This window comes from Pagrus pagrus (assembly GCF_965226575.1).
Source record: "Pagrus pagrus genome assembly, chromosome: 22".
In the NCBI taxonomy this organism is placed as follows: domain Eukaryota; kingdom Metazoa; phylum Chordata; class Actinopteri; order Spariformes; family Sparidae; genus Pagrus; species Pagrus pagrus.
This window is the reverse complement of record NC_140204.1, coordinates 1,513,963-1,535,333: the sequence shown is the minus strand read 5'-3', so window position 1 is coordinate 1,535,333 and position 21,371 is coordinate 1,513,963. Positions and strand designations below refer to the sequence as shown.

The 21,371-nt window shown below is 40.2% G+C and overlaps 1 protein-coding gene across 1 annotated transcript; it reads left to right on the top strand.

Annotated features, from left to right (window-relative positions):
• The first annotated feature begins 1,057 nt into the window (after positions 1–1,057).
• On the top strand, positions 1,058–21,315 carry ttc39b (tetratricopeptide repeat domain 39B). The gene is made up of 19 exons (XM_084344575.1): positions 1,058–1,400; positions 10,342–10,376; positions 10,600–10,704; positions 11,214–11,345; positions 11,511–11,581; positions 11,689–11,756; positions 12,178–12,242; positions 12,432–12,537; positions 12,826–12,891; positions 13,015–13,123; positions 13,239–13,306; positions 13,489–13,548; positions 13,822–13,983; positions 14,223–14,314; positions 14,624–14,744; positions 14,933–15,044; positions 15,282–15,399; positions 15,528–15,644; positions 16,029–21,315. The coding sequence occupies exons 1-19, from the start codon at positions 1,362–1,364 to the stop codon at positions 16,123–16,125; spliced, it is 1,743 nt and encodes a 580-aa protein (XP_084200701.1). The 5' UTR covers positions 1,058–1,361; the 3' UTR covers positions 16,126–21,315.
• Positions 21,316–21,371: the final 56 nt, after the last annotated feature.

The window sequence follows — 21,371 nt, the reverse complement described above, 5'->3', positions numbered from 1 at the left end:
ATTAAAACCATCTCAGAACTGTCCTGTAAAATGAATTATTACAACTTCAACTTCAAAATATGAAGTTATTCTTGTTGAATTTTGACTTTATCGCAGCCAGCAGTGGTGGGACGGGAACCAATCAGCTGTACCATCGTCACCACTGACAGCTGAAGAGTCGCCCTGATCACCTCGTTACGACACCTGTCAGGTGAACCTTCAGTCCTGCAGCTGCAGCAGGAAGATGTTCGGTATTAAATGTAACTACATATCAAAAGTACATGTAAACATACGAGTGTTTATATGTATTTGTTTTTTTTAATCTGATTGTTGATTAAATAAATTAATTTGAAAATGTTCTACTTTGGCTCTGATGCAACAGGTAATCTGTGAAGTAACTAGTAACTAAAGTAATCACAACATTAATGGCATAAATAAGTAAAAGTCTTAAAGTATCTGATATTAAATGTAATCAAGTAACATCAATAAAAGTAAATTGCACAAATACTTACGTGTTTTTCATTGTTTATGTTTTAATATGTTATTAATGATAAATAAGATTAAATTTAAAATGTGCTGTGGCTCTGATGTAACATGTAATCTGTAAAGTAACAAGTAACTAAAGTAATCAAATAAATGTAGTGGAGTTACAAGAGCTATATGTACCTCCAACATGTAGAGAGGAAGTATAAAGTAGCAGAAAATTGAAGTTGTAAAGTAGAAATACCTCAAAACAGTAGTTGAGTAAATGTACTTAGTTACTTCCCATCACTGTGAATACATGTATAATGTACTTGTATTTTATATTTAGGGATGTCGGATACTGCAAGCGTTTTACTCATGTGGTATTATTATACAAGTACCTCAAAATTGTACTGAAATACAGAAATCGAGTAAATGTACTTAGTTACAGAGGAGCTGTACTGGTCAGGTAGGACTGAAGGTGCGCTCTGATTGGACAGAACCAGCCTCCCTCTCTCTCTCTCTCTCTCTCTCTCACTGGTGGGCGGAGACAAGGAAGCACAGGAGGTGTGTGTGTGTGTGTGTGTGTGTGTGTGTGTGTGTCAGTGAAACGTAGACGGGTTTTTTCTCGTCACGGAAGAGAGCGGAGGAGGATCAGCGTCCAGAACCACCGCGAGCGACCGACAGAGAGGCGAGGACGATAAACAACAACAACAACAATATTAATAATAACAATAATAATAATAATAATAAAGATCCGCGCGGAGGAGACCAGGAAGAGGACGTCAGGCTCGGGAGCAGCAGCAGGACGGAGCCGGGCTGGAAATGGGATCGTGGTTCTCCTGATAGACGCGGTGAAGCAGCGGACCTGAGGGAGGACAGGCAGCGGACCTGAGGGAGGACAGGCACCGGGACCAGACATGGCCCACGTCGGCAACGGAGCGACGGCCGAGGAGGAGGTGGGACAACACGGACACACTGCTCTCACGTCCCTGCCGTGAATCCACAGTCAGGACACAGATGATGTGTGCGGAGATAATATGAGGCGGAACAGCCCTTTAATTCGTTTATTTAGACTGAGGTGTTACTGAGGAGACAGACCGAGCACAGCACAACAACACAACAGTAAACAACCGATCACAGACAACATCAGTCTGTGGTTGAATAAGACAAAGTGTAGAGAGTTTAAATAATGTTCATTTATTCATTTAGACGTTTAAAACTAGTTGTGGCCCAGATGTTGCAGAGAAGTCAGAGTTAAGTGGCTCATTTCTTATAATAATTCTCAGTTTTCTCCTGTTCAAAAGGTCAAAAAGCAGAATTATTAGTAGTAGTAGTACTCTGTTGGGTTGGTCGCTCCTGATCAATGTATCAAACAAATCAGGGTCTAATTTGTCTGTTTGATTAAATGAACTTCCCGACAAAACCACCACAATCAATGTAGAACGATGGATTATTTACAAATAGAGTTATTCAAGTTATTGGGTCAGTATCGTGCAGCCTTGTTACATATTCACCTCGTCCTCTAGTTGTATTAACCCGGGAACTCCTCCAGGCTCTCAATGTAGTATAGGGTGATTTAACATCGTCTTTAAGTTTATATCACGTTAATTCATCTCTCTGTGTCTGTGGTGTTAAACGCTGACTTCATGCTGTCGCCCTGCAGTAACTCAGTGTCTCCTGGTGATGATGTTCCTGTGTTGGTGTTTCCGTAGTGAAGGACGTCTGTTGTCCACACAGCACCGAGTTCACGTGACCTTAAAGTGAAATCAAATATTCCTAAATTACTCTCACAAACTCTCCGTGATGTTTGTTACCACCGAGTGACGTTTAATTCAGACACACCTGTGAATGTAGAGCACAGGTGAGCTGCGAGTGGGCAGCTGATTATTGTGTTTATCTACCTGCACGGTTTAATCAGCTTTAAGTGAGGCAACACTATCAGCTGTGTGTGTGTGTGTGTGTGTGTGTGTGTGTGTGTGTGTGTGTGTGTGTGTGTGTGTGTGTGTGTGTGTGTTTTATGTAAATGGCAGCTCTGATTTCAACCACGAGCTGCCTTCTGCTCAACAAACAGGAAGTTGGATGAGATGTGAGCTCCTGCGTCTGAAGCTAATTGCAGTTAATCTAATCCACAACGACTAACGATGATCTCTACATTTCACAATCCAGCCACAGAAGAGCGGTCGGTGCTTCGACGTCGTGCTTCAACATGAACTGTCGGGTTATTTTTTAACCTTTGTTTCCAGTAAAGCCTGATATTCAACCACGCTTCACACTGTTCAAACTGGGAGTGTCCCGGGCACGACTCCTGTCCGGGGAAGGTTCAATGTCCTCATTAGTTATAAAGATGAGGGAGTTCAAGAAGTGAGAAGGACCTTTCTGTCAGGGCACTTGAAGGAGATCTCAGTCGAGCTTCTATGGACCAGAGTCTAAAGACCATCAGAGTTCGAGAGGGAGGTCCTCTGTGAGGGTCCTGCAACCTTGAACAGATGGTTTTTAGAGGTTCAAGATGTCTTTGAATGGGTATCTGTGTTTTTTAAAGGATCTAGAGGTCATTAAGGATGATTTATATGTAATGTAGGAGGTTTTAGGGTGTCACCAAGGGGCTTTAGATGCTTCAGAAGGTTTCAGGGAGTCCACGAAGGGTCATGAATATCGCTGATGTCAAATCTCCTTGCTTGGTTTTAAAAGAGGGGTTCGAGAGATGGCTCGGGAGGTTAGGTGGACCTGTGCCAGGTATTAAGAGTCCTTCGAAAGAGGTCCTGGGTGCTTCAGGAGGTTCCAGGTACCTAACATGATCTGTGGACCAAAGTCAGAGACACCTTGAACCTCCTCATAGACCCAAAGTGTCTCTAAGTGTGTTCCACAGATCATTTGGAGGTTCGAGAGGTTCTCCCAGATGTAAAAGTTGTAGAGTTCGTGAGGTTTCAAATGTCTTTCAGGAAGTTTAAGGCAACAGATTGAGTTGAGATTCTAGGTTTTCTGGATGCTCTGCAGGTCATGTAGATGATGTAGAGGTTTCTGAAGGTCCTTTTAACAATTCCCTCAAAGTTTCCTGGGTTTTCTGAGGAGTTCTTGGGTGATTTCAGGAGGCTGTCTGAGGTAATTGAGGCCCTAGTGAGAGATTCAAATGCTGTATGGGGCGATAAAGTAGATCATGAAGGGGTTCAAGATTCTTGTTTTAGGAAATGTGGTGTCGAGGTGTCCTTACAATGAATCTAAAGATCATCGAAGGGGTGCAGGTGATGTAAAGTGGGTTATGGTTTAACTTGAGTAGGTCAAGGTTCTCCGTGGGGTCTAAACAATAATCAACTGGGTCTAGGGGATTTGGAGAGGTTCTGGAGCGACCCGAGCAGGTTTCAGGGTCTCCAGAGGAGATGTTTCCAGGTGTTTCTTCGTGATTCACTTCAGCCAGACGCTGCGTTTTACAATCCGGCAGCAGACATTCAGGTGGACGATGTGGTCCGTGTCCGTCCTGCGTCATACCTCACCAGTTCATCTCCTCATTTAAGCTCACAAACCCTCCTCTGTCCGCCTCCGATCTAACTCATCACATTACAGAGGAATTCAGCTGACCTTATTGAGCTGTGAGGAATGTGAGACAAGCTGTGTGTTTATAAAAAACTTAAACACAGTGCAAGCTTATCATCCAGCCTCACTGCCCGGCAACCCGACAATAAATAACACAAACGCGCAGACAGATATTGTTAACCATGTCTGGTCCGTTCTGTCCAGACTGAAACACAATCAGCTGTTCACTGTGAGTCAGGTCACGTCAATCTCGGACTATAAACTAACTCTGCAGTTGAGTAACTCTTTGTTAAACCCTTCAGGTATGAGTGGAATGTAAATAATACCCTGAGAAATATAACAGCAAACACAGAATATGGATTTACCTCCATGTTGCCCTGCAGTCGGCTGGTCGGCACCGTTACAGGACAGTTATTCAATATTATCTACTGAATCTTTAATCTATAATCTACAGATTATATCCAGGAAACTGTCACCTACGTTTACAGATACTGGAAAAGGGAATTTTTGATATTTCAATGATGATGTAATAATAATGATTCCTCAAACACAAAGTAGTTTCGAGGGCCTTCTAGTTTTTCTTCGCATTTTTGTGGTTTTCAGTGTGTAATCCAAGTTTTTCTTTCCTGGTTCAGTGGTTTTCTGGGAATGTCACAGGATCCAGCACGTTGGGGTTTTCATAAAAAGATTTTTAAGTATCTTAATGTTTGTTCTCTGAGAACTTTGGAGTTTGTCTGTGTTTTGTTTGTGTTTGTCAGAGACTGAAAATAGCTGGCCACATTATTTAACTCACAAGAAGCTAATAAGTGTACCTATATGGTGCTTACAGCAGTGAGAGCATCAGGTGATGGATGCAGACTGTTGTGTGACAGGCCGACTTCACAGAATGTGATTATTAAGAAAACACAAGGAGACCACTGTTTGCCTCTCCGGAGTAAAACTCCATCGCTTCCTGTTTCCTCTGCAGGGTCAAAGGTCAACGCTACACAACTACCGTCAAGTCAGCAGTAACACAGAATAAAGTGGTGTTTTTTCTTGAGGATGGTTCTGCATTTAGAGATTCAGGGATTCTTGAGGGGGTCCAAGGGGGTTTCATAGGTCATTGATAAGGTTCTGAGCAAGACTGTCGAAGTGATGAAGGCTTTGTAGAAATGTTGAGGTCAGTAAAAAGGTTCTTGTGATCTTTTAGGGGTTTCCTCGATGCGTAAGTGATGCTGAAGGGCATGATTAGGATGCTTTTATGTCTTTGAGGAGGATTTACAAGTAATGTGGTGCTTCTTGGGATTCCTCTGGAAGTTAGAATGGACTTGAAACTGGTTTTAGAGATCCTTCAGTGGGTACCAGGAGGTGTGATCAGTTTTTAAGAAATCTTTGAGAAGGTTTCACATGTCACCTCTTGAACCTTCTCGAATATTTGTTGGGTCATCATGAAGGTGACTAAAAGTTTTCAAGGAATCTGTCCGAGGTCTTTGAGACGGTTCCACAGGTCATCACATGGTCTTGACGGGTCATAAGGTCTTCTTGTGGTACCAGGAAGTGTGGTGGGACTTCAAGGGATCTTTGAATGTACCAAGGTCTTTGACAAGGCTCCAGAGGTCATCACATGGTTTTGATGGGTCATAAGGTCCTAAGGTTCTTGTGGTACCAGGAAGTGTGGTGGGACTCCTAGGTTTCACGTGTCATTTTAGCTTTTTGTGGAACCTTCTTGAAGGTTTGATGGGTCATTGAGTGGTTTCTCAGGATCTTGAAGGTGATTCAAAGTTTCAACGTTTTCTTCTTTGGGTAACAGGAGGTTTGATGGGTCTTCAAGGAATATCTCTTGTGTACCAAGGTCTTTGACAAGGCTCCACAGGTCGTCACATGGGTTTGATGGGTCATAAGGTTCTGAGGGTCTTGTTGTTCTGAACCTTAATGAATGGGCCCCAGGGAAATATAACATATTTGACAGGCATTCAGTGTGTCATTGTGGATGTGCGAGGCGACCCATGGGTCAAAAAATGTGCATCTGGTGGTTTTAGTTAAGTTCTTCACACTTGAGGAGGTTCTGGTGGTCCAACCAGGTTTCAGTACCTTCTTAGGGGGATGTGTTGTCTTTGAGAGGGTTTAACATGACAGCGAGGGCGTTCTGGGAGTTCTTGAAGAGTTTCCAAGAAGCCTCCTTGAGAGTCGCTGGGTTGTTAATGTGTTTAAGTGTCGTGTGGGGTAATAGGACACAGTGTGTAGGTCTTGACTAATTGATTAGAAAGCTGCTGGTGTCACAAGAGAAGCTACTCTGGCGTTGACCTCTCCTTGTGTGTAATATCATACAATGGTGTAGCTGTTGCTTTTTCCACATCTCCTGTTGAAAGGTCTGCGCTTGTTTTACACTAAAATGTCAGAAAGTCCACTCTTCTACTTTCCCACAGTTGTAAACTATCATCAGGACGCAAGACTATTTAAGTTTCAGTTCAGCAAGATCAGCAGTGTTTGGTCAATATATTATTAACAACTATAAGCTTGTGAAAACTTCTGATTTACAGGTAATTAACTCCAGGAGAGAAATTAACTAGTAGGAATCCAATGATTATTTTCATTGTCATTTCATCTGTTATTTTCTCACTTAATTGATTAGTTGTTTAGTCTATAAAATGTCAATCAAGATGACGTCCTCAAATGTCTTGTCCAAAACTCAAAGATATTCAGTTTCCTGTCATAGACGAGGAAAGAAACCAGGAAAAATTCACATTTAAGAAGTGGGAACCACAGAATAATTACTTTTCAATTTAATTATCAACAACTAATCGATTAACTGTTGCAACTCAAGTAAGTTCACATTACTGCAGTGCAAGAAACAGACCGGATAAAGATTTTAAAAGAAGGCAGGAAAATAAAATGAGTAGAAAAAAAAGTAAAACTATGTTCAAGTACAAATTAGTAAATAAGAATATACAATAAGTAGTCGATAATACATCTATATTAATTTAACATAAATGTATTCAACAAAAAGAATATGATTACACTTATACATGTGTTTGTGATTGTTTTATAAACGGGTAGTTTACATTAGTAAACCTTGCAGTTATTTGGGAAGATTAAATGTTGGATTAAAAATATGCTTTTCAGATCATAAACAAGATAAATCTTTTAACTTTTCTTTAAGACAAATCAGAATTAAAAAAATATATAAAACTGGTTGTTGACAGTGATTAATCATTTTAAAAGGACACAGGAGAATAAATAAGTATTAAAAAAGATGCGTTAAACTTCACAAAATATTACACATGAGTAGAGTAGATGAAAAAGCTTAACAATGAATCAAAATAATACTGTACAAAATGTGTCTAAGACAATCTATTTTAATATAATGGAGGAGAATACATTCACAAAATAGAAATAGAGTTTGATTGAATTTAAAATACGATGTGTTTGGGAAGATTGAAGGTTGTAAAGTGAATGAAGATGATAAATCTTTTTTAGCGTTTATGATAATTTTTGCCATAAAAAAAATTGTTTTTGTTACAGAAAAATCAGAAATTCAAAAGTTTAACTTTGCTTTTACAGGATTTCATTGTGTAACAGTTGCTAATAAAAAGGACAATTAAAGGAATGAGGAAGTGGAAAAGAAAGTAAGGACTTCTTGTGTTCTGTTTTGAGTATTTAGTACAGAAATGTGGTTTATTTCTGAATTTGAGAGTGAAGAGATCTACAGAGAATGATCAACAGATTAGAGGGATTTTTTCTGTAGTTTCAGCTTCAATAATGTTTAAATTGTGACCTATTTATATTTAAATATTCACAAATTTTAAACAATTTTCCGACTAAAACAAGTCACAGCCAGCAGATTCATCAGAAATGTAAATTATTGCGAGTTGCAGTGATGTTTGAAGTATCTTTTTATGTATTATAATGACATTATGTGATAAATCCTGCGTCTCCTCGACGCTCCAGGCTGCAAATCTTCACCCGTCAGGTCAGTTTTAAGAGTTTATTGTGTTGTGAGTTCATCTGATGTTCATCTGTAATAACTCACGTTGAAAGTTGGAAGTTAGGGTGTGTGTGTGTGTGAGTGTGTGTGTGAAAGGCTGTGACAAAAATACCCACAGAGTGTGAGGCGATGTCAGAGAGAGCATCTGTTTGTATGGCAGGAGGAGAGAGGGAGTGATGGAGGTGTGAAACGAGAGGCTGAGTGTGTGAGCGGCGAGCGTCTGTTTGGATTCACACACACATTTGTTTTCTCATGACAACAACCGTCCTCCATCTTTACGCCCGCCCACCTTCCCCTCGGTACTTTTTTCCTCTTTCCATTCCTCTCATCTCACAGCAGACGCCATTCTCCCTCCACGCCGGAGTTCCTGAAATGGCCACCGTTTGATTGACAGCTCATTTGAGCAGATATGAGCGTCTATACCCGTCCTAGAGCCTACAACAGACAATAAAGCAATTAAAAGGCTAAAAAGGCTGTAAAGATTTACATAAAATAACTTTGACTCAAATCAAAAACATTTCTGACCTCATGGGGATAAAAGTCGACTACTAGAATGCAAATATTTCACTAAATGTTTTAATGCAAAAATAATCCTGCAGATGAGCTTCAACTGCTTCTGTCAGCTGGAAAACACAATGAGTCCACATCATGTAGTCCGACCTGGTCCAAGTTCACATAACATAACAATGTCACTGAATATAAACACTTAACATGTGTTTTTATGAGGAAATATGCGGGTCACTTGTCTACAAGATTACCCGTTGGTTGTTGTAGGCTCTAGGGCGGGCATATACGCTCCATGCTAGTTTGTTAGCTTGTTTGTCTGTTGAGTGTCCTTTTTGAAACGGATGATCTTGCATGAACAGAATCAGGAGAATCAGAGCTCTTTAACGATGGCATGACACTTAAACTGAGGCGTTAGCCACTGGACATGTAAATTACTCTATCTAATGAAATATGTCATAATTTGCATAAATGTTTACAACAGAAATCTGAACTAAAACAAAACCCACATTTATTTGGATGTTTTCTTTCCACGAGACTCCATTTTTGGACACCTTTCAACATTATGATTTGTTTTTAAACGTAATTGATTTCGTTTGATTCTTTTGGTAGAAAATGCAACAAAACAATGACAATACCCTTCAGAAGAAACCAAACTGACGACCAACAAACACAAAACGTTTTTGGAGGACTTGTTGCCCGGAGCCTGGCAGACTGAGCTCAGGGCAACAAAAATAAATCCCCACAGCTGTCAGAACATGGCCGCCTGCGCCAGCTGAGATGTTTCCTCATCCACAACAAATTACATGAATAAATAATCATGTTTAAAATGTGTTTATCAGATTGGTGAGTTGACGGTGAGGTGAAGTGGGTCACAGTGTTGAAGAGTGTGTGTGTGTGTGTGTGTGTGTGTGTGTGTGTGTGTGTGTGTGTGTGTGATGCAGCGGGTCGATAACTGCTGCCTGCAGGCTCAGCGTCGCTCTGAGTGTGTGTGTGACTGCAGCTGTACGCTATTATGTAAGAGGCCACTGGGAGGCTATTATTAGCCTGCTACTGAGGCTCCAGAGACAGACTGTGTGTGTGTGTGTGTGTGTGTGTGTGTGTGTGTATGTGTATGTGTGTGTGTGTGTGTGTGTGTGTGTGCATGCTAAGATGTTATCATGTGTAGCAGAAACTCCCTGAACAAACAGTCTGACCTCAGCAGGGCTGATGCTTTTGAGATCATAAACCTTTCTGAATCAATCAGCAGCCTCCTCAGCTGCAGTTCCTCTGGTGGCCACTAGGTGGTGATTTTTCCAACAACTGACTGAACAGGAAAAAATCAAGCGGTGGTGCTCATACTGCTTTTGTCCTGAAGGGCCAAAACAAAGCTCCTTGCTGGTATAAATGTTTGTCTTGTTGCTAGTTTGCATCTTAGCACAGACTTGTACCCTTTTGTCCCAGATTAGGATACTCTTTCAGCGTGATGTGTTGTAAACGATGGTGGTAAACTCAAACTCCGGGTCTCTAAACATCCCGGAGGAATGATTACAAACAAACACCAACAAAAACTGTCAAGTCTTATTCCCAGATGTCGTCTAGATCCATTTCAGGAACGTACTCAGTCCAAAACACAGTATTCATCATTAAACGGTGACAAAATGACTAAAATCTCGTTTTCATGCTTCTATGCCCGCCCTAGAGCCTACAGCAGCCAATGAGTGATCACCCCCGGATGATTGATGCATCATGTAGCCAATGACATTTCAAATCCAGTAATAAATAGTTTATATCAGTTTTTAAAGCCCTGAACCTGGAAATCGTGCAAGATTATGTAGTTTTATGCTCTTTGAATAGGCTGAGTTCTTTTTGTTATTAAATTTGAACGGCGCTGACTGTTTCTGTGTTTCTGTGGTTTTCAGGACTGTTTCGAAGACGCCTACGACCGAATACCTGCGTGAGTACACACACACAAACACACAAACACACACACACACACACACAGATGTGTAAAGTATGTGTGTGTGAGGTGATTTCCTGTCAACCTCCTGTGTCTTTCACTTTTAGTCACTTCCTGTGTTGACTGGTAGATTGTCTTCTCTGTGTGTGTGTGTGTGTGTGTGTGTGTGTGTGTGTGTGTGTGTGTGTGTGTGTGTGTGTGTGTGTGTGTGTGTGTGCAGGGCTTGTCAGATGGACCTGCAGACAGCAATCCAGGAGACTCAGTGCGCCCTCAATCTGGTCCTCAACAACAAGTTCTCTGAAGCCCTCGACCTCCTCAAACCATGGTAACCACGGCAACCAGTCTATGTGTGTGTGTGTGTGTGTGTGTGTGTAAGTGTGTGTTTGTATTATGTAAAGCAGTCTGCAGTGTAATGTTTTTTTGTAAAAAAGCACAATTTGTGCTCAAGAGCTTGTTAATACTGTGATCTTCCTGCTCTGTATGAAACAAACCCGTCCATCACTGAGACAAACAGACTCCATGTTTCCACTCAAAGACAGAAAGAAGTTCATGTAGAACATTTGCTGAATTTACAAGAAGGAACAAATAAGTCAGAATCAGTCAGAGACAGAGTTTCACACAGTTTATAAAGTGTCTCCAACTCAACAACTCACTAAACTGACACATTTGTTAAGGGAGTCTGGTGCTGGTGATGTTGTGGTTACTACTTCAATGGTTGGATCAGTGGAAACACACAGTGTGTTCACAAACATCTGCTGCTAACATCAGCAGGGTCAGAGAGCCCAGACATGTAATTTACAACACAGTGAGTTAGGTAATTTGTGTTGTGTGCAGGTGGAAGGACAGTATGTACCATGCGTTGGGTTACAGCAGCATCCTAGTGATGCAGGCGACGATGACCTTCGAACACAGAGACATCCAGGCCGCCATGACAACCATCAAGGAGGCGTTACAGACCTGTCAGAGGTGAGAGAGAGAAGATTTTGAAACTAATAACCTTCCCATCAGCCTGTTCTAGACTTTGCGTTGAGCGCTAATTATCATGTGTTGACATGCTAACATGCTATGCAAAGATGGTGGACATGATAAACATTATCCACTTTATTCCTCCAAACCAAACTGTTTCTGCAGATTCAGGAAGAGGAACTCGGTGGTCGGATCTCTGTCCAATCTGATCAACAAACAGTCCAACCTCCAGGAAGGTATGTAAACACATGTCCCACCCACGCAGTTTGATTGACAGCTGAGGTCTACCAGAAGTGCAGGTCAGAAAAATGAAAATAAAATCAAAATGTCGGTGTGTTTGCAGAGGAGATGCATGCAGAGATCTGCTACGCTGAGTGTCTGCTGCAGAAAGCCGTGCTGACGTTTGTACAGGTCAGAACTGCTGCCTCCCTCTGTCTTCCTACCTTTTACCTGTCTGTCTCACCTGTCGTGTAAATATGTTTTAGGCAGGAGTGCCCAAACTTTTTCTCTTGGGGGGCTAAAACTGAAACTTAATTTTGGGCCACAAGTGCAAATATCAGTCAAATCAGCGTTGTCTGTTTGTTTAGTTTAATTTACTTTTTCTTGTACTTTTAATACTTTAGTACATTTAATATTAGATACTTTAAGACTTTTAAGTGACTTTTACTTTTACCAAAGTAATATTTTACTTTATACTTTTTACAACACTGAACCAGAATAAGAAGAGCTGAAGTACTTCTTGAGACTTGTTGCTGTGGATGAGGCTAATGAGGCTGTTTAATTAATTAAAATGTAATGAAAGCCTTGTCGTCTCTATCTGCCTCTCTTCCAGGATGAGAACATGATCAGTTTTATCAAAGGAGGCATCAAGATCCGAACAAGCTACCAAATTTACAAGTGAGTGACTGTTTCAAACCATCAGTGATGTGTTGATTACTTAAACATCAGCTCAGTAACAAGGCAGCCTGGATAATTAAAAGGATTGTGACATTATGAGAGCCAAGGGTTTGTCTGGAACAATGCAACAAGATCTATCCTGATTTAATGTTTCTTGATTGTGACATCATGTTTCATGTCATCCAATAGGGATTGTCAGAATGTGCTGAATGTCACTCAGGAGCAGGCGGGCCAGTCTGATCCGTTCAGACAGTTTGAGGGCGGAGTCAAGCTGGGGATCGGATCCTTCAACCTGGTGGGTTTCAAAACAGGATTTGTTCAAGTCTGCCTGAGTCCCAAACAGATGGATGGATGATTGGATGGATAGTCATTTAGTCAGTTATTGAGCGTTGGTGGAGTATCCTCACTTTAACACTCCCAATTGTGTTGATTTTATTCTGCCAAAAATAGGGGTGTATCATCAGCATATTGGCGAATATGAGATTAAAAAATAGACTTATTCACATCAATATTGATTGATTGACAGTGATTTAATAGTTTATTTAATGATGATTTTATAGCATTTTCTGTTTCTCTCTTTCAGATGTTGTCTCTCCTGCCTCAGAGGATTTTGAGGTTGTTGGAGTTCATTGGATTCTCAGGAAACAGGGTCAGTACAACAACTTCAAAGTTATACTCCACCTAAAAATTGTTCTGTTCCACCCTGCAGCTGTGAAAATCTGTCCGTGACACTATAACAGTTAATAATAATTCGGTTTCTGTCTCTTGGCAGGGGTTTGGTTTGTCTCAGTTGAGGGAGGGAGCTTCCAGTCAAAGTTTGCGTTCGATCCTCTGCGCTCTGACTCTGCTCTTCTACCACACTTATGTGTCACTGATACTCGGTAGGAGAACACAAAAACATCAAGCCCCTTTTTCTATAGATACAGCACAGAAATAACACCTTTCCTGCACCATTGTAGTCTGGCTCCAGAACTGTGTTGTTCTGTGTTTTATCAGGAACTGGAGAGGGGAACCTGGTGGAGGCTGAAGCTCTGCTGGAGCCATACAAGCAGAAATACCCCAAAGTAAGCCAACGACACACAACCAGACAAACATTCAGGCTCATGAAGAATACACAATTTGACTGTAAACTAACTCTGAAAGTTAGAACTTAAAGTTATTGGCAGATTAAATACTTTCAGTTAAGAATTGTTAAACTGAATCATGCGTTATGTTTTTGTGTTGTTGTTGTGTGTCTTTTTTTCAGGGCTCCATCATTCTTTTCTACTCTGCTCGCATCGCCACACTGCGAGGACACTTTGAGAAGGTCTGAAGCACATTTTTACTTCTATCTTTGAGGACCCTCATTATAATAATATGTTCCTTAGCCCTCAATCTAAACATAGCTAAATCTTAAAGGGGCTCTATCAAACAATTTGCATGTGTGAATCACTTTATTTATTTTAAGGTTATTTTAAAAAACAAGACCTGTTCTTTGTTTTGAAATGTGCTTGCAGTCTGAACAAAGCCTACGACGGAGCAAAATGAAGACCAAACACAAAGAAGTAAAGTTGTATGTATCATATATTGTGTCTTGTAGGCCCGGGCGATGTACGAGGAGTGTATCAGCAGCCAGCAGGAGTGGAAACAGATCCACCACCTGTGTTACTGGGAGCTGATGTGGACTCACTCCTACCAGCAGGAGTGGCAGCAGGCGTACCACTACGCTGACCAGCTGTGCAAAGAGAGCCGCTGGTCCAAGGTGAACACACACTTGTATATGAAGATTCATTAATTATTAATATTTTAATATAAAATGAGCTGTTAGGCAGTAGGAAGACTTTCTGATGCTTCTGCATGAATGCTTTCATCCTTGCAGGGAAAATAATACAGAAGGAGTGTCGGCTGATCAATAAGCCACAGAAAACTCATGACTGTGAGCTGATAAAGAACCAGTTTAGTTGAAGTAAAATCCCTTCTTTGGTTTCAATCCTCTCCAAGGCGATCTATGTGTACCAGAAGGCAGCCATCCTCAGTATGATGTCAGAGGAGGAAGTGAAGAAGACAGGGGAGGACATCGTGGAGCTCTTCAGGTCAGGCTCATTAAAACATTAACTTACTGCATGAATCGCCACAATCACAGAAATGCAAAGTTTTTGTGTTAATTTTCAACATTTTATTTTTTAATTGATGTCATTTTCATTCCTTTATAAAAAAAAATGTTGTTCTTCTGTTTTTTTATTGTTTTAATCTGTGTTGTTTCTCAGTTTTAATTATTGTTGTGTATTTTTGTTCTTGTTTGTTTTCTGTGTCGTTTAAAGCACTTTGAGTTGCATGTCTGTGCGAGATATGCTAAACAAATAAAGTTGAGTTTGTGTGTTGGTGTGTTGTTGTGTGTTCAGGCAGGTGGAGGGGCTGAAACAGCGCCTGGCAGGGAAGTCGATCCCAACGGAGAAATTTGCAGTGAGGAAGTCCAGACGCTACAAAGCTGCTAACCCCGTCCCTCTGGTCATCCCCGCACTGGTACACTCACATCTACACACATCAGTGGCTTAAAGATCTGAGGAGAAGTTCAATCAGCTTGTACCCCGGTCTTGTTTCAGTTTCTTGAAGATGTTTCTTCAAGAGGCCTTTAATGTCTTCGTGGGAGTGTCCTTACAGATGTGTTTCTGCTCTGAAGTAAACATTGATGAAGTTTTCTCTCTCTGTAGGAGATGATGTATGTTTGGAACGGTTTTACCATCGTCGGGAAGAGAGCCGACAGCACCGAGGCCCTGCTGGTTACCATCGAGACGGCTGAGGAGCAGCTTCGCAGCGACTCTGGTAGGTTAAAAACATGATGTTAAAAGCACTCCTGCTAATACTGATCTGAGAGAGTACAAGGGGTTTTTCACAGGGTTTTATACTTGGCCCACTTCTCTTCGGTTTATACTGAATATCAACGACTTACCAGAATCATGTGATGCAGCACGTCTTCAGATGTTACACAAGTGACAAGAGTTAAATATCTGTTCAACGCACAGTTGAGGTAACAGGACTTATACTTTGTCTTTCATTCAGGCCCGTCAGAGTTTCATCCTGACGACAGCTGCCTAGTCCAGATGTTGAAGGGACTCTGTCTGAAACACCTGGGCCGCCTACTGCAGGCTGAGCTCTGCTTCACACAGGTCCTCTCCAGGTAACACACACACATAAAGGCATACAGACTGACTGGTGTGTGCACACACTGCAGTGTTGCTGTTTATCTTCTGAAGGTGTGAGAGAGATAAGATAAATCCTCCTATCTGTGTGTTCGTGTACTTTCAGTGAGAGTCGTATCAGATACGATCACTACCTGATCCCCTTCACACTCTATGAGTTGGGTCTGCTGTATAAACAACAGGGAGACTTCAGCAAGGCCACCACATACATCGAAAATGCCAAGTAAGTCCTCTCTATACAGATATGTATAGACTGTCCCTCCAAATAATCCCAGTACACCTCTATATTACTTGTTATGACCAGCTTCAAACACCTCTGTATTCTTTCATATGTGTTTAAAACATCTCAAAATATAAAGTATACTTTCATATACCTTTATATTCCTCTGGAGTCAGGTTGATAAACAGGAGTGATGATAAATCCACGTTTTAATCCCAAAAGTTCAGAAGTAATCTCTGAGCTCTCCTCCCGTCGGTAAACAGCTCCGGCTCAGAGCAGAATCTGATGATCAGGTGTTTACTCCTCCAGAGGGTCCGGCTGCTCTGTAGCCATCCACAACATACATATGCATTTGGATTCTGACAGATGTGTTGTGGTCTTCATCAGGATGAACTACAAGGACTACTCCATGGAGTCCAGACTGCACTTCAGGATCCATGCAGCCCTCAACAGCCTGAAAGGATCACCTGTTGGCACCCCATAATACTCGAAGACGACTCACACTGCAGCTGGAAATAACATGTATGAAACATAAATCCAGGGATTTCCCTCACAGCGATCCACCCTTTAATGAAGAAACTTCGGTGTATCTGGGTTTGATCATGTCCACCAGGACTTTCTTTATCTTCATTGCTAGCAACCTTATACTTTATTTTATTTTTGCCTTATTTATTTTTCAATCGTGTGGACAGATGAGATTATTTAACCTTTCGCCTCTCCTCAAACAGGCTCGGGCCTCCTGGAGAGCCACGGTTCAATGCCAAATGTCAATATAATCAACACACCACTAGTTCATGACTCCAGGGGCTCGTTCACTCAGAGATGTTCTGCACTGGAGACACTCAATGACTTTAAATATCGACTTCAGGGGGAGAGCTGCAACTTTTAATGATATAAAAGCACAAGGTATGACGCAGCACGGATCACCTGGTAAACCACCAGGTGATCGATCGATGTCTAATCGTAGTTGGTCGACTCTCCGTGTGAACGAGCCCTAAAATCCAAACTGTACTGTTGTAAAAACAAATCATAGCCTTAAATTTAAGTGGATTATAGTTTTCTGTTAAAGTTACAACACAATGCAACACAAACACCTTTTGTATACTTTTCGACTAGAATCATAAATACTGACAGATTTTAAAGATGTTGAAGCGTGTACTGACAAACAGCAGGGAGAGGTGTGTGTGTGTGTGTGTGTCTTTACTTTGCCTTTTTTGATTTCCTAATAATGCATCATGCCACACGTGCACACAAACGTGCACAAGCAATCACAGCCTTCTCACCAACGGTGGCTTAAACAAACACACACATACACAAAATGCTGACACACAACAGGCTCATTCCAAGCTTGAACATTCTGGGCAATACGCACACTGACAAGAAAAACACACAAAAACAGCTGTTAACGCACACATTTAGCAGCAATATGAAATAACTCGGGCTGTAAGTCGATCCGCGTCAGCGTTACCTGTCGGTCAGTGTGTGTCCACGTTTAACGGTCTGTGATTTAACTGTAGTTTCTCAGAGGCAGAGCAGCAGTATGAGATCAACCTTTATCCTGATGCCATGGAGAAACACTACACTACCCACAATCCTAAAGCTTCACGGGGATATTTTTGATTGCACCCGCAAAAATCATGTTGACTTGTGAGGCTTTCATCTGCTTCTACTCAACACCTGTTTTGAACAAAGAGCTCAAGTTAAACGTTACTTAGCCAAAGAAATGTGCCTCTTTATTTGCTTAAAGATATTTATTTCTTCGTACAGTGCAGCTCTGCCTCTGAAGAACGTTTGTAAGACTAAAACTACACTCGCTCCACGTTTACTCCACCTTTTTTAGACAAAAGGGTGAAAAGAGAGAAGGCTTTAGATTCATCTCAGAGGTCGTCGTTCTGTTTGAGCTGCTAACGTCTCGTCTGTTGTAGACGTATGGCTGTGAAGCGACAAGCTAAGGTAGATCGCCGTTTTTTCTTTCTTATGTTATATTATTATATTCTATTATACACCTTAAATTATGTACAAACAATATATATGAAGTGAAGTTAGTTTAATTTATGTACTGATATAAAAAAGCACAACCTCCAATCACCACCACGATTTAATACCACCATGGTTACACTCAATATTAAACTCTACAGATCAGATATAACAGTATTGATTTGAAACAGCAGCAGAGCTTAATTGCATCTTTGCTTCCATTTTAAAACATTGGGATGAAGGATGCACTTTTCCTGGAGTCTTGTCAGACTTGAATAAATACGACCGTGCTAACAATTAGCCTTCTCCTCATAATGAATGTATCAACCTAAAGACCAAATTACATGTGTGTCTTGTTGTCTTTTGTTTGTTTGTGTGTAACTTGTGCCTGTTCAGACTTCGGCTGTAATTTTCGTTGTGTGTTCATGTGTGATCTAAAACTTCTTTACTTCTGAACAACTTGATTCGCCAAGTGCAGTAAATATTCAGGAGCTTGTTGGCAAAGTCAGTAATAGTTTTACACAAAAGACCAGAGTCCTCTATGTAAAAGAGTTGTGGCAATAAGTATATATTAATATGAGTCCCAGTAGTGCCCTAAATAGGACGATCAACTGCTCATGCTAGGAAACTGCCACCAGAGTCTTTAGCAAAAGTTTTTTGCTTTGGGAAGAATGAAATGTAACTTGTTGAATAAAATAGGTATGCATCAGTTGTTATAAGACAATTTGTTGTTATTGAGTTAAAGTGTGGTGGTTTAGCATTGCACTCCTAGCTTAAGGCTATAGTGTTTGCATGTCTCCCGTCATCGTTTACCATAATATGCTTATATATTGTGCTTACTCGCACAAAAAATACTAAATTTTTAGCATTATTGAGCTACATACGCTAATGCCATTTCTATAGTCACATCAACTGCTAATGCTAGGAAACAGCCAGCAAAGTTATTGGCTGATGCTAGTTTTTGCTGTAAGTCTGCTGTTATATGATTAAAGTGAAGTGTTTTATCATTTTATTTAGTGTATTTTACCATTGAACCTCTAGCTCAATGCTACAGTGTTAGCATGTTGCCTGTCGTCATCATTTATCATAATATGCCAATATATTCTGCTTGCTAGCATATAACTAATAACATTTTAGCATTATTGCTCGACATAGTGTATGCTTGTGTGCAAAATGCTAGCTACAGTTTGTACACTCACATACAAACACGTTATTGTGTATGAAAATATAAAATAAGGAATATAACATTGGAGCCCATTTCTGTAGTCCCATCAACTGCTAATGCTAGTGAACTGCTTTTTGGCTAATAATGCTAGTTTTTGCTAACAGAAGAACAAAATCTAACTCAGAGAATATTATCTGAAATATAATCAGTTTGGTGTTACATGACTGAGTTAACAACGCTGTGTGTTTTCGCATCGGTAGCTTAATGCTACAGTGTTAGCATGTTGCCTGTTATCACTTATCATCATATGCTAATATATTGTGCTTGATACCATAAAAAAGGAATATTAAGATATACAAATATAAACATTGAACAAGTCATATTTAGTCATATTTTAAGAAATGTGTTAAAAATCTTTTTTATCGTCCGTCGGTGATATTTATTGATCATCAGGGATGTTTCAGGTTTCATGTCAGGTGATCTACAGGAAACAGCTGATTCACAGCGTTTCATTGTCACAACCTTTTTTTTATAGAAGGCTTTGGTTCATGTGTGTCATTCAGTTGTTCATGTCAGTGCCTCTGTGTCTCTGTGTGTTAAACTGTAATCCTGAACAGGGTTTTCTGCATCGCATGTTATTCTACATTATGTTTCATTTACTTTGTCTAATGTGAGACGTGACTGTATGTGATTTACAGCAGTAGGTGGTATGACCAGATATTACAGGCTTTATGGTTACAGGAGGTGATCCACGTGGTGCAATAAAATGAAAACAGAAGAATAATCGTTCATTTTGAGTGACGTGGTGTTTTCTATTATTACCGCTGTTTTTACGTCTGTGTGCTTCTTTGTGTGTCAGACTTTGACCTTTAATTGTTTCTTAATTATTTGGCCTTATGTTTATTCTAAATGTTTGAAGAAAGGTTTTGTAGTGCAGTTTACACATTTTTAAAGCAATGATCCAGGATTTGCAGGGTTTTAAAGAATAAGGATGAATAGATGGATTGCAGCAGGTCTGATCGTGATTAAAGAGAAGTTCTCTGTGATGCAGGGTCCTCCTCTGTTTCATATTTCTGGCTTAAATAGCAAATAAAAAAGTCGTGTTTTTCATGATCATCACAAACAATAAGTTCCTCTGATTCTGTGTGTTCGTGACATGTAGAAAACCTAAACCATACTGTTTTTGATGCTAAATAAAACCATTAGCTAACCTGACAAATGCTATTTTTGTAGCCAACCAAATTTGTCACACGTCAGACTAACTAGCTAACCCGAGTCAAATTGTTTTAGCAACTGAAAACTAATGTTAGCTAGCCTGAATCAGCTAGTTTTAACCTTTAAGAAGAAGAGCTCACTTTAGCCATGAAACTGAAACGTTAGCTAACCTGAGACAAAGAAAAAACATTGGTAAACTTAAACCAAGCGTTTTTTATATATGCTAAACATTAGCTAAAGAAACAGGAACTAACCTGAATCCAAACTACTTTTGTAGCAAAAATTGAAATGTTAGCTAACCTTAACCAATCTGTTTTAGACATTAAACTGGAGCATTAACAAAGCTAAACCAAACTGGTTAAGACATTACAGTAACCATTAGCAGTAAACTCAATTATTATGCTAAACTGAACTTTAAGCTAATATTAACAAAAGTGTTTGCTTGTTGAATTAGTTAGGGGGTTAGTTAGCGCAACGTTAAATAAATAGATAATTTCTTGTATCTTGGTTGTTAAACAACATTCAAGCTAGCTTCTACAATAGTAAAATGGTCACATACTTGAGGAATCACTGCTGTTAGTTGATGAAAAGGTTTTCTTGTTGTGTGCATTATGTATTATTGTATATACTATATTACTTTGTGTGGAAGTGCAATACATTTTGAAAGCCATAATTCTTTTGCTAGTTGCCTTTTTACAACTCAAGGACACAGTAGCTTCTTCCTTCCTTTGTACTAAACATGCTGGAGGCGCTCTACATGTTTATTTTTGTCTCAACTTGTTGTATAATCCTCTTGTCAAGACTTGAAACAAGATTTGAAAAAATGTGCACAACTAACACCGATCTATCCGATCTGACCTCTAGCTAGCTTGTACTCATTTCACTGCTAGCACAGGACAAAGAGACGTCGGACTGACTCATCAGTCGATCAGTACCATAACGTTCTGATGTGATCATTTTGAGAAGTCTGTTGTTGGTTAACAGTGTGATTAAATGTCTGTCAGACTTCTGTGTGCTAACTGACTTCAAGAACTGGCTTGTAGCAGCTAATGCTAACAAAAATGCCACCATGTTTTGCTGGATTAAAGCAGAAACGGGTCAAAAGTATAAAAGTTTGTTTTAAATCTGTCGATGAAAACTTGTCACATCTGATCAATAATGGTTTCTGGTTCAGCTTGGTTTCGATTTGTTAACATGATGTTGTCGACATGTTATTGACACACAATCTGTAACTGATCTCAGCATGAAGTCTCTCTGGTGATCTTTGTCCGTTTCAAACTCAGAACCAAATAAATGTGTCTGATCTGAAACTCGTTACTTTTCGTCCGTGTTGATTTAAATCTTTGGGAACGACTGAGCCTGAATGTGACGAC